Source organism: Cyanistes caeruleus, chromosome 6 (genome assembly GCF_971803275.1).
Source record: "Cyanistes caeruleus chromosome 6, bCyaCae1.hap1.1, whole genome shotgun sequence".
Taxonomy (NCBI): domain Eukaryota; kingdom Metazoa; phylum Chordata; class Aves; order Passeriformes; family Paridae; genus Cyanistes; species Cyanistes caeruleus.
In genome coordinates, this window is record NC_141706.1 from 61,702,959 (window position 1) to 61,717,185 (window position 14,227).

A 14,227-nucleotide genomic window follows, 5' to 3' on the forward strand; every position below is an offset into this window, starting at 1 on the left:
AAAAGAAAACTGAAATCATCAAATTCATTTAAAGACAAAAATCCCTACAAAGCTAGCAATTTAAAAAGTACAAAGGAAAGGAACAGCAATTGCCAGGCACAACCAAATTAACATCCCAGCTTAACTGCAATTTTTACATTTCTTGACCTTTTCCATTCTTCCCCCACAACTTCAAAAGTGAATTAAGCAGGCTTTTGGTTTTTCACATTCAGCTTTCAAGACATACAAAAATATATCCGAGAAGTATTTGGTGTCTTCAAGTACTGCCTGCCAAATCTTCCACATTAACACTACCATTTCCCTAAGGCAGCTCCAATGCACTCCTCCATGAGGTGCTGAAGGTACACTGCCATCAGCTCATGCCATCTGCTGAGGAAGGCCAGCCGTGTCCTGAGGGGCAGCAGGCACAGCATCGCCAGCCGGGTGGGGAGGGGACTGTCCTGCTCTGCCCTGCACTGGGGCAGCCTCACCTCCAGCCCTGGGGGAGCTTTGAGCACCACAATATTCAAAAGACACAAAGCCATTAGAGTGTGCAAAGCAGGGCCATGAAGAGAGTGAAGAGCCCAGAGGTGAAGCCGTATGAGCAGCAGCTGAGGGCACTTGGTCTGCTCAGCCTGGAGGAGACTGAGGAGAAACCTCACTGCAGCTGCAATTTCCTCCTGGGGGAAGAGGAGGGGCACACACCCAGCTGTTCTCCCTTGTGATCCATCACAGGACCTGAGGAAATGCCATAAAGTGTATCAGGAGAGCTTTAGGTTGGCTTCTAGGAAAAAGTTTTTCGCCCAGATGATGATTGGGAACTGGAATAGGCTCCCTAGGGAAGTGGTCACAGCAGCAAGACTGGCAGAATTCAAGAGGCATTTGGACAACGTTCTCAGACATTTGCTGTGTCCTGTGCTGAGCCAGGAGTGGGACTTTCATGATCCTTGTGGGTCCTCTTCCAAAACAGGATATTCTATAACTCTATGATTACTTTTAGAAACTCACCCAGATTTGCAGCTTTACATAACTGAATCTTCCTTTTCCCTTCAAGTTTACTTTGAACATTTACATGAAATTTTGGACATCAGAAGGTGTGGAAAGATGTGTTAGGCAGCTCAGAAATACAGCTACTCCAGTTTTTGTGTGGTCCTCTCAGTAGGCTGCACTGCTTTAACACAACAGAACTGAGGATACAGGGGATCATGTCTGGAAACCTGATGGTACTCAGTCAAAGCTCACACAGGTCCAGACCCAAACTATAACCCTTCATCATCTGAGTGTTAAACTTCTTGTCAGAGATGCATTAACATCTGGACTCTACAGTCTTAAAGGCCTTTTTCAACTAAACAATTATATGGTTCCACCGTGACTATCCCTTCATCAGCCAAAAGCAGCCATCCCCAGTCTGCTGCTCACAGCACAAGCAACTCAGCAGCTTCTGTTTTGCTCCACCAACTCCCTAACAAACAGTCACATCACCCTGCTTCTCTATAAAAATGCTCTTCAAGCTGTAAAAGGTGCAAGTAAAGCCTGAAGTTTGTGGTAATCTTGAACAACAACAAAAAATGACAGGTAATAGGAACAGCACTTATCAAATCACACAGTGGAAGCAAAGAGCAGCTACTTGGACATTTGCAGCTTAAAGGGCAACTTTTCTGTCAAACAGTGCCATGATGAGTTTCAGACTCAACACCTGGAGGAGAAACAGATTCAGCCCCAGCATTACAGATTTTGCTTCCTCTATATAAATGAGCAAGTGAAGACAGGGAATGAGGCTGCTTGTGGCCTGAACTGAAGTGCACCTGCTGATAGGACCAGTCCTAGCAAAATCCTTCCTTATAAAATTAAACCCAAAAGCCACCACTTTCTTCAGGACAAGGTAGGGGCAAACCTTCTATTTCAAATACATGTATTTACAGAGCCAGCATAAAATCTGGTAAAGTTTGGTAAAGAATGCAGACTGCATCACACCAATGGCTTCATAATAGGGGAAGACAAGATAATCTAACATAAAAAAAAAAAAAAGAGCTTCCTACTGAAGTTAGATCATTAAAGGAAAAAGGAGGGTAAGTAAACCTCCCACTACAATTCAGAGTAGAATATAGATACGAACTGTATACATACCTATACAACTTATACCATAGCAAAATTATGTGATTGGAGTTCAAGTTTGCAACTGAAACAAATCTTTCCCCACCCATTTTCCAGGGAAATGAACAGATCTGCAGGCACCAGAGTCTGCTGAAACAGTACTGCCACATAAACTTCCATAGACAAACTTTAAATCTGTTCCATCATAGTTTATTTTCCTAACCACAAGCTGTAGAGATAAATATAGTTGCATCCACCACAACCCAGCTTAGGTCTGAAATAAGTCTGCATCCAAGTTACGTGTACTATTCTGCACAGCTGACAGCAGCACCCTCTGTTGTTCCACTCCGAAGGACAGTATGGAAAGGACTCAATGCCAGAAAAAGCTTCATATTAACTTTGGTGCACGATTGCCACCTGGAGGATTTGGGGAGAGAAGCAAAATTGATTCATCTCACTAAAACATATAGCAGATGATTATTTTAGATGGAAGTTCCCCCTCTTCCTTCCCAACATAGCATGATTATGAACTAGTTTTGTAATGAGAAAATCTGGCACAGAGTAAAACAGGTAAATACTCTTCAGGATTTCCATCAAAGGGTCTGCAAACCCAGCATACTTCCTTTCTCTGTATTGCAATTTGACATCATGACCACTTTGCATAACTTAATATCAACCATGTTATTTATTATTATGTTTATTATTAACCATTTAGTCATCTCTAAAAAGCTGGGCCACAAATATGAGGAAACTTGCTGGTATTAATATTATTTTAATTTTTCAGTACCCTGTGTTTTCATTTAAAATTTAGCATGTGTATTATTGGCAGAGCCCACTTCAGGACTATTTGAGACTGCACTCTAAGAAACATTTAATGCCAGGACTTGGTCTTTCAATATCTTACATAGAAACCAATTAACAACTACCAGTTAAAAACAAAACTCTTCCTCCTTTAACCTCTTTAATTTTCAAAAATACACAAGAATCCTTTATTGTACATAGGAAACAATTGGACTAAAGCAAAGAATCTGATACAGGAACAGAGTTCCCCTTTCGCAATTGTCTCGCTACCAATCACTGTGACAGTAATTGTCCATCTTAAAAAACGCAAGAGGACAAAAAAGTACAGATGTATGACTAGTAAGCTCAGCTTAAATTTTAAGTTTTTTCCTCCATGTAGTCGATCCCTCTCTTCTTTCCAGTTTTCTGACCATAACTTTTCATTTCCACAATCCCCAAAAGACAAGTACTGAGATCAAGGTAAACTCTTGTCAAGTTCTGCATATGAGGTCAATGTAGCTCACATGCCTCAATGTAAAAACAAAGATTTTATTGATAAAATAGTATAGAAAATACTTCAAGAAGCTTCCACAGGTATACCCTAAAACACTGGGCATACCACAGCTTCAATGAAGAGCTGAAGATACATTAAATCTGTCATGGGATACTGCAGAGTGAGAGTACACATTCAGCATTTCTGGCAGTGCTAATGGATCTCTGTAGTAACTTCATTATAATTTACTTGCAAAAAAAACCCTGTTATAGTAGAAAAAAGCTCTTCTTCGATGTTCTAAAATTTGAAGCAGGCTACTTACAAATGTTGTGGAACCTCCTACACCAAAAACTTTAACAAATACTTGTTGGTGTGTTAAGGATTACTAGTTCGTAACTTTCCTTTCCCCTTATGAGCAAAAGCAAGAAGATAACCTCCCACCAGCCTGAAATTAGTGCACTGCAAACTCATGTACATTTGGAGATGCAGAGTCTTAATGCATGTTCGCTGTACCAGAGCCAGAGATTCTGACTCAGTGCTGAAGAAGAACTGATGCTGTCAGTGCCCACTGCAGAATCCTGTTTCTGTGATTGTGCCTGGGTATTTGTCACTGCCCTAAAACCTCCAGGCTTAGTCACTAAGTAAAAATACTAATAATTCTCATTTAAATTTGTACTAGAGATGTGACCCTGAATTCTATAGCAGGGCAGGGACAGGCAGAGCTGAGGGCACTGGGCACCTCCATGGGTCCAGGGATGGGCTGAGGCCAGACAGGACATGAGCTTACAGGGTCCATGGGTGGGCAGGGCAAGGCAGTGAAGAGCTGGAGACCAGCCCTGCTGTGCAGTCCCTGGGGCAGGGGCTGACATCCCTGAGGATTGGGATGGGGTCCTGGGCCATGGACAGCCTTGGGGGAACCCCAGAGAAAAGCTGGTCGGGGACAACAAGAACCAGCAGTACCTGGCTTGTGACAAAGAAGCTTATCAGATCTGTTTTCCTCAATGTACTACCAAGCATTTAAAGTGAATTTCTGAAACAAAAGAAGCAGAGTTTCCCCAGACAGTTTGCTTGAGGATCACAAGATCAGTACACCTTGCAGCATCGTTTCATTGTGCTGTATTTCTCAGTTACATCGTCCAGCTTGCTGCTGTGCTGCCTGCACATCAACCTTCCCACGTGGGACTTTTCTTCTCCTTTGATTAATGCTAGAAGTCCCAGACTTCACCCTTCTCAGCTTCTTTAAACAAAAAACTGAAGAGGGATCTGGGCTGTCAGGTTTGCTCCAAGCACAACTTTCTTTTACTGTCTTCAGCTTCAGTTTTTCTCCTGTCAGCTTCAAAGAAAATATTTGTGAAAACAGTTCCTCCCAACAACTCCCACCCAGACACACTGACAGAGCAATCAGAGAACTCCAAACCTTCAGACATGGCACACAACTCTTAACTTGCCTTCCTACAAAAGCAGCAGCCATCCAACCAGTGCAAACTGGCAAAGGGCTCAGTGTAACTCCATCTTCCAGGATAAAATCATAGCATAAAGGAGAGGGAGAAATGTAGCTCACTCTTAGACTCTGTACTGCCGTACTTCCTGCTAGGGTGTGCTCACATGTAGCAATCTATAGGCAGAACTGTTAAGAACTTGGGTATGAAGAAAAACAAAAAGCAAGACACATTCATTCCAATTAGCAGGATTCAAAAGCTCTCTAAATTTGTTAAGAAGTCAGAGCAAACAATCTCTTTGGCCAGTCTGAACTGGTTATCAATTATAAAGTGAATAGTTATTGTTCAAAACTAGACTCAGCTAGGAAAAGTACATGCCTCAAACACTTTCTGTGCAATCAGCAGAGTTCCTTGGAGCTAAAGTAGGCATTTTAACCCTTCTCCACTAATACCTGACTTATCCAGGGTCAAATTAGTCAGGTTCATGAGCCCATTATCAAGGCAGGGTCTTCACAAGCTTCAAGACAGTAATATAGGTAGGGTGAAGTGGTGAGGCTGGATTCTCTCCTGACTGTGACCACTCACAACAGAATTAAGAATTACAACTAACTAGACCAGTAAGGGGCATATCAAAGCTTTCAGAGGACTTTCCTCTCAGAAGAATACAAAACAGTACACAGCAGCCCCTTCTAGAGCATGAAGGGGTTATTCCCCAGCTAGTGAAATAACTTACCAGATCACAACCCAGGCAGTGACAGGTACCTAACAGGAAGAGCTGACCTGCCAGTCTTACAGACAGCATTTAAAGGAATGGTGGGATTAGCTCTGTAAAGCCCAAAGAACATGCTCTTCCTGTGAAAACTCAAAAGAACAGCTGTGCCAAATCAGACTGAAAGCCTAGTCCAGTATCCTACCTCTGAATGAGAAAGTCCATTAATATATATGCCTACAAGGGCAACACAAAACACAGGAGGAAAGCTTGTTGTGATAGTTCTCTCATATAATCTCCCAGTGTCTAGAGATCTGTGGCTCAAGGATTTCCTGAATCAGAAACAATGAATTTCTTTAATGGCCATGACACCTTTTTATTCTGTCTGCCCAATCATCTTAAACACATGTAATCTTTTAACATCCACAACTTCAGATTCACACAAGGGGGTTTCTGTAAAAACCAAAACCAACCAAACAAAACCTCCTAATGCTTCTGAACCTCCTCCCCACTACCTTTGCAATCAGCTAGATGCAAGATTTCTTAGCACTCCCTAGATTTTGCATTATGTGACCCTTACAGCAGCCGCTGCTGTGTTATTTTACTGCATTTACAGATCTCTACTATGGCCCCATTCAATCATCTCCTTTCCAGTCTGAAGAGGCTGAGTCTATTCAGTGATTCTAACTGAGAAGCTCTTCAGGAAGCTCTCCTCTTAATCACTCCATCATCCTCTCTGTGGCTTTTCTAGTTCTATTACAGGTTTTCCTGAGGAGGGGGAAAGAAAGAGAAACCCACCAGAACTGCACACATCACTTCAGTTGGAGGTAACACTGTGGATATGTAACTGTGTACAGAAATGCTGTACATGCTCTTTTAACTTCTAACATTCCTCTCCCCACTCAGGTGTTTTTGTACCATGAATGAACATTGAGCAATTTTTTTTTTTATAAAGCCACCCATTACGACCTAGAGATCTCCTTCCAATATCACCTTAGCTAGTCTGGATGTAGAAGAAACCATCCCACATTTGGAAGAAAGGAACAATTTACTAACTCTCACAACAACTTTTGATCCCATCTGCTATCCTACCACTCATCAACTAAAAGCAACAGGTCCTTCTACAGTCTTTACTACCCCAAATAATTTAGTATTGCCCACAAACCTCATTAACTCACCAGTCACCAGTTTTCCAGATCATCAGTCCAAATTCTATGGAATTTCACTGGTACCTCCTTATATACTCTCTAGACTGTATTTGTTATCATTTGAAGAGCTATTCTGCTCTGTAAAGACTTCTTTACCAATGACAGCTCAGATTCTATAAAAGCTTCTCATGATGGAGCTTGCTGACCTTCCTTTGAAAATCCAACTTTCTGCTTTATTCATTTACCAAAAAAGCATCTGGTGAAAGACCTTGCTGACCTTACCTTGAAAATACAACCATCTGCTTCACCCACTTACCAACTTCCTTAGAAAGCTCCAAAGGATCTTCAAGGCAAGCCACTTTGCCAAAAAGTACTGCTACCCTGTATTTACTTGTTCAGAACACATATTTTATCCTTCACTACTTGGCTCAACCTGTGCATGTAGATGTGGCACTCAGGAACATGGTTCAGTAATGGACTTGGCAGTGCTGGGTTAACAGCTGAACTTGATAATCTTAAAAGTTCTTCTACTACATAAATGATTCTGTGATTCTACCCTTTTGTCCAACACACTTAAGTAGCCTGCATTTTCCCAAGACTTCATGGAGAGCAAGGCAAAACCCCTCATTCATGGCCAAGCACAAGCCCATGCTTTCTCAGCACACCAAAAGCTCAGTTGCAAAAACATCAAAACAATGGAAAGGAACAGACTCATACACCTGCACTGGAGAACACCGGCTACACCAAATTTCTCTGTGAAAGACATCAGTGTTGAGGCTTCCTACACCAGGCACACAAGTAGCTCAATGTAAATAGTGCCAGAGAAAACTTAACTGTGATCCCACACCTTCCTCCAACCAAGAGAATAAAAGAAGGGATTTCTGATGTTTTATAAGGATTCTACATGACTTAGCAAGGACTTGGCCACTTTGTGTTAATATAGAGAAGTGCAGGATTCACTTCTTCAGTAAACAGATGCAAAATTCTGAAATCTTAACTTGTAGCTTGGAAAAATAAAAGGTTTTTAGAAAAGAAAAATCAGTGTCTCAGTGCTTTCTACTCCCTTTTGCTTTTTTATCATGAAGGTGAAAATAAATTATTAATAAATGCATCTGTATTCAACATGTAATAACACACAAATAGAAGCTGCTGTGGATCTTGAAAACATTTGAGGAATATTGTTGCACAACCAGTAGCTCTGAACTCCACAAACACCAAAAGCCCCATTCAATTCCCAGCCCTGCACTAAAGAACCTGACATCCCTCATCCTTTGCAAACCTTAGACAACGTTCTCCAAGACACCCAGCCCTACTAAACATGAGCCAGGGACTCAAAAACAGCACCCCAGGCACCTCTGACACTGCAAATGCTCCACGCTCTCTGAGTTCATCAGACTACAGTCCAAGGAGCCTCAGACCAAGGCATTCCTTCAGTTTTGATGGAAATTTACTAATAGAATCAGAAGTCACTGAAAAGCATACCTTACCAGAAAATATTGCTTTCAGCAACTACATGGTTTCTGACATAAAATAAATATACATTCCTTTGAAAATTCTCCACCCTTTGGAGAGATACAAAGTCCTTCTTACAAAATAAATTACTTTTCTCCCCATTCCAGAGAATTTTAATCAGTCATAAACACATTAATAGACAGGCACACACGATGAAGACACTGTTAGTGCAGCACCTTTTCAGGTTAGCTTGCATCACTCAATTTATGCTGACAAAAAAAAATATTCACAACAGAAGCACCTGTTTTGGAACATAAAGAATCATACCAACATAAGTCACCCATATCCTACTTTCCTTAAAATATTTCTGGTGTGAAACAGGGCCTGCACTCAGAATCACAGAATGATTTGGATTGGAAGGGACTTTACACATTATCTAGTTCCAATCCCCCTACCATGGACAGGGACACTTTCCACCAGACCAGGTTGCTCTAAACCCCACCCAACCTGGCCTTGAACACCTACAGGGATGGGGCATCTGCAGCTTCTCCAGACAACTTATTCCAGGGCCTCACCCTCACTCATCTCTGCAGCAACTTAAACCTACACAGAGCATTGTTTTTAAAGTTCTCTTCTGTCATTTCCACAAACACTTCCCCCAAGTCCACACATCAGCGCACATGGGGACTTGCTAGAAGACCACAGTAAGAACACACAGTGAAGCCCCTGCAACCACACCTTGTGCCAGCCAGACAAAGCCACCATAAGCACGTTAAAATGTGCAGCAATCACCTTTCCATTTTTACACAGCTACCACCTTTAGGGTGCCTATCTGTCATCGTGGGTACCAGGCTTTGTTCTTTCAGGGTAACATATAACTAGTAGCTAATTAGCTATACAAGAGCAAAGAATTCATGTATTATCCAGGAAAAAAAGATTAGCCATGAGCAGCATCTCAGGACTTACACAAAAAAAAAAAAAAAAAAAAAAAAAGGAAAAAAAAAAAAAAAGGCTATACCTTAAAGAAATTTTGTAAAGTACTGTGCAATTCAGTACCCAGAAGGGTAAAAAAGCCTCGGTATGGTGCATTTCTGTCTTTTCCTTTTGATTTTTTTTTAAGGATAAAGGCATCCCAAAATGCGCTTTAGCTTGCATGCCATCTGTCCTGCATAATTTTGGGTGGGAGGGAAAAAGCAGAACAAGCCCTTAAAAATGTAGTCTCCACATCACAACAGGAAAAAGTGAAGGATACAAGAGCTGCTCATAAGCTATAAAAAAAGTAATGCCAGCACCCTGAGTTGGAAGACAGGAATGGCATCAGACAACTCCTAGCCTACAGTAAACTCCCAAACTCCAATTTGCAGTGCTGCATTCTCCACCACAGAAAGAATTCCTCTTTCTTCCCCACAGCTATACAATCCATCAGAGCCGCTTGTTTCACCACTAAGCTCTTTCCCATGCTTTTGCTTATGTTTCTTTCTCCTTATATACATTCCCCATACAGATTTTCCATCTCTTCCCTTTCAAACACTACTTCCTCCCCACACCCATTTTCCTTCTCACCCCTTCTAAACACTGTGTGTTCTTGACATCGTCTTTTTCCATGTTTTATCCTCCAGAGTATTCACACAATCACCCCAACCCAACTACTGACAGGAGACTCTTGACCCTTTACATCCAGCCTGTTTCTCTTCCTTGTGCCCCTACATGTTCCCTCTATCCATTAAACACCCAACCCAACCTTTCCCATCCTCCATCCCAAATAATTTCATCTACCTCCCCATTTCCTGTGCACACAGCCCTTCAGCAGAGCCCCAAATCTTCTCACACACCTGCCCCAGTCCCTCACACATTTACTCCATCACACTCAGAGCATCTCTCTCATCCTGCACAGCTCTTATTCATCCTTCACTCGTGTCTCACCTTGCACAGCTCTCCTTCTCCCCATGCACCGCCTCTCCCATTTCCACTCTGTGCAGCACTAGTTCCCATGTGCACCATCCATATCCCTTTTTTGCACAGCCTGGTTTCCCACAGTCTGTCCCTCACACCCCTCTGCACAGCACCCTTTTCCCTAAACATTGTCCTTATCTCCCAGCACAGTGTCCTTATCTCCCCTATACATTGTCCTCTCTCTCCCATGCAGCATCCCCATAACCCCACCCTCTGGCACAGCATCTCCCCGTCCCTTTCCCCACACTGCCCACAGCTCCCTCACTCCCATGCCCTGTCCCTAAATTCACAGAATCACACAGTTAGGTTGGAAAAGACCTCTCAGGTTCCTGAATCCCACCTGTGACTGAACACTGTCAACCAGCCCATGGCACTGAGTGCCATGGCCCGCCTTTCCTTGAACACTTCCAGGAACAGGGACTCCACCGCTGCCCTGACCGGTCCATTCCAATGTCTAATCACCCTTTCCATAAGGAAATTCTTTCTAATGTCCAACTAAACCTGCCCCGGTGCAGCAGGAGCCTATGTGCCCTCCTCCTGCCACCTGCTCCCTGGGAGCAGAGCCCGATCCCCACCTGGCTCCACCCTCCTGGCAGGGAGTTGCAGAGTGGTAAGGTCCCCCCCGAGCCTCCTTTGCTCCAGGCTAAACAACCGCAGACTTGAGCTCCAGAGCCTTCCCCGGCTCCGCTGCCCTTCTCTGGATGCGCTCCAGCCCCTCAATGTCCTTCCCGAATTGAGGGAAGCTGGGCACAGCACTCCAAGTGTGGTCTCACCAGTGCCCAGTACGGGGGGCAGACCAGTCCTCTGGCCCTGCTGGCCACACTATCCCTGACAGAGGCCAGCATGCCGCTGGTCTTCTTACCCACCTGGGCACGCCTTGGGCTCATGCTCCGCGGCTGTCGATCAGCACCCCCAGGTCCTTTTCCGCTGGGTCGCTCATCCCTGTGCTCTGTTCCTGATCCCACACCTCTCTCAGCCCCTTCACCCTGTCCATGTCCACGCCTTTCCCTCGGGGGAAGGTGTCCGCATCCCTTCCCTTCTGCCCTGTGCCCCATCCCCGCAACACCCTCTCTTGGTACACCGCCCGCTTTTCCCCACACCCCGTTCGCTCCCCGTGCCCCCGGGCCCCCTCTCCGCACACCGCCCCTGCCCCGCCCTGCCCCGGCCCGGCCTCACTCACCGTCCAGCGACACGAACTGCCCCACGGCGGAGGAGCCGCCGCCGCTGTTCTCCACGAACTGCACCTCGGACACGATGATGTTGTCCTCCAGCACCGACCCGCAGCCCGTGCACACCGCGTCCCCGCGAGCCGCGTCCACCTCGATCTCCGCGCACCCGCAGGCGCCGCACACCCGCCCGCCCGGCATCCTGCCCGCTGCACCGGGACGGGCCCGGCCGCCGCCCCCGCCGCTCGGCACTGCCCGGCACAGCGCGGCCCGGGCCCGCCGCAGGCCTCGCTCGCTCTCCGGCACCGGCACGGGGAGGAGCGCGGCCGCCGCCGCCGCCGCGCCCCGCCCGCTCTCGCGAGGCTTCGCCCGCCGCTCCCGCCCGCCCGGCGCGCTCCTCCCTCAGCGCCCGCCCGGCCTCGCATCGCCTCGCATCGGCTTCTCTGCGGCTGCTGCTCGCCCCCCGCACCTGCTTCCAGCCGTCTGACACGGGCACGGATGCCTTCCGCCAGGCCAGGTTGCTCAGAGCCCCATCCAGCCTGGCCCTGAACATTCCCAGGGATGCGGCATCCACATCTTTTCTGGGCAATCTGTGCCAGGGCCTCAGCACCCCCTGGGCATCAGTCAGATTCATCAATCAAATTCATCAATCAAATTCATTACTCAGACCTATTTTATCGTTCTGTAGTGCTGAGATGAAAGTTGTTGAGGACTTATGAATTTATTTCATTACACCACTTTGAGCCCTGCCTGACAAAGGCATCATAAAGTTGAAGTCTGGTGCTTTGAAGCTCTTGTTTATTATTGTAGAATTACAGAATGGTTTGGGTTGGAAGGGACCTTAGCGATCATCATGTTCCAATCCCTCTGTCGTGGACAAGGACACTTTCCACTATCCTAGGTTGCTCAAAGCCGTGTCCAGCCTGGCCTTGAACACTGCCAGGGATGGGGCAGCCACAGATGCTCTGGGCAACCTGTGCCAGAGCCTCAGCTTGGCAACAGTAAAGAATTTTTTGCTAGTATTTAATCTGAACTTGCTGTGTCTCACTTTGATTCCATTCCTCCTTGTCCTGTCACTACATGCCCTTGTAAATAGTCCATCTTTCTTGTAGGTTCCTTTCAGGTACTATAAGGCTACAATTAGGTCACCCCAAAGCCTTCTCTTTTCCTGGCAGAACAATCCCCATTGTCCCAGGCTTTCCACATAGGAGAGGTACTCCATGCCTCTGATCATCTTGGTAGCCTCCTCTGGACTTGCTCCAAGGGGTCGATGTCCTCAATGATTCATAGAATCACTGAATCAAAGAACTCAGTTTTCATCCAAGTCATTGCTCACTTTAGCACTCAACCCACATGTAGCAAATCAGCACCATAACACAGATGGGAGGGAAGCTGAGCAGAATAGCTTCTGTAGCTGGATGTTTGTATAGACTTCCATCTGTCAGCTTTTGAAATGCACAATTAATTCAGAAGCATAAATTTGCACCTTATAAAACTCAATACTGTCAGTGTCTGTCTTCCACCAAAAGTCTCATGCTGCCAGGTATCAGGTGTAGACCTCCATGAACTGACCAGGTACATGGTACAAAAAGACTCGTTCATTTAGAGGCACACTGGGGTATGCACTAAAGCAATATCTTTCCATCCAGAAAGCTGAGCGTCTTACAGGCCTCAAATTATATCATTTGCCTAAAAATATTAAGGTTCTGTGCTTTTGAAAAGAAAAATAGCAATATCATAATGGAGATTGTACCACTATGTACACAGTTGGTCTTTCTTTTCATTCTATTCACAGAGGTGTATTTGTTAAAATAAGAACTTTGGCTCTCGCCAGATTCCTTCTGCTTCTGGAGGTTATTTCCTTCCTGAAGTTCCTCCTGCTGATGATGAGGTAATGAGTGCCACAGTAGCCAAGCATGATCTCACAAAATTATACACTGTGTAGATAATATCAGGGGAAAATTATATTCCTGATAAACAATCCCTGGTAGGCTCTGACGAAGGCCAGCACGAACACAAGAAATCCTGCAGTGAGCACTTTTGAAATACCTTTCCATTAAAAAGTTTCTTCTTACTTCACTTAGGCAGAGACTAATGTAGTCCTGTCCCATGAGGTCTTAGGATTTACCTTTGAAAATTGCTGGTGCTTCAATTAAGTGTGGCAAGACTTTTCTGTGAGTCCCAAACAAGTTCAGTGTTTCACTTTGAATGTGAGCAGCTGAGGGCCCTTATGAAAGCCTAAGTTACCGCTGCTGTCCAAAGAAAGAATCTCATTTAATGTCATATTGAAGAAGGATGTCTGTTTTAATTTTTATTTTCTTGTAAGGTGAGGTTAATGATGATGAAATAAAATGGGTTTCCAGTCCAGAAGACTTCAGTCTTTGCCTCCCATTCATGAAAGCTTTCATATACAATACCTCTTAAATATTTCAAACATTCCCAAAATATAAGTAATTATAATATAAGCCAAAATATGAGTAATTTATCACCTCTGTATGTTCTTTGCCCTTTCTGCTTGCTAGAGGATTAACTAACTTCTTTTGACCAATAGCATTGAGCCTGCTGAATGAATAACACCTAGGTCAGTTCATTTAGGCTAAAAAAATAACCTTTTAGTAAATTGTCCTAAGCCTGAGAGTCAGAGCTGGTCCTTTAAAAACTTGTATTGACACAGCTCCTTTCCCTGCATTATTTTTCCCTTTTAGTTACAAGGAGTAAAGGACCTGTTTTCCATTTCACCTACTCATATTTAATATCTTTTATTTTTACTCCTAAGTGTGAAAAAAGTGTTGATCAGGATGTCTGTTAGCCCAGACCAACCAATTTCCTTCCTGCTGTGCCTCCAAAAACATCAAATACAATCCACCTGTGGGTGTACGGTTTTGACATTCAGTTGTTGAGGTTTCAAAGAGAGGAACTGTTGTCATTCGCTTGAAAATTATATATTTTTTCCCTACTGCTCTTACATCATCAGGAAGAATGCAAAAGGGCTGTACAAATCCAGCCTGGAGTTT

At 44.5% G+C, this 14,227-nt stretch overlaps 1 protein-coding gene across 2 annotated transcripts in view; it reads right to left on the reverse strand.

Annotated features, from left to right (window-relative positions):
- Positions 1–11,479, reverse strand: part of BRF1 (BRF1 general transcription factor IIIB subunit) — a 171,795-nt gene extending 160,316 nt beyond the window's left edge. The window contains exon 1 of one of the 2 annotated variants that reach the window (XM_023927411.2): positions 11,228–11,479. In XM_023927411.2, coding sequence (XP_023783179.2) covers positions 11,228–11,414 — 187 coding nt within the window. In that variant the 5' untranslated portion in view covers positions 11,415–11,479. Of the gene's footprint in view, positions 1–470; positions 645–11,227 lie in introns of those variants that run through there. The other variant, XM_023927410.2, reaches the window with a different exon arrangement.
- Between the last annotated feature and the right edge of the window lie 2,748 nt (positions 11,480–14,227).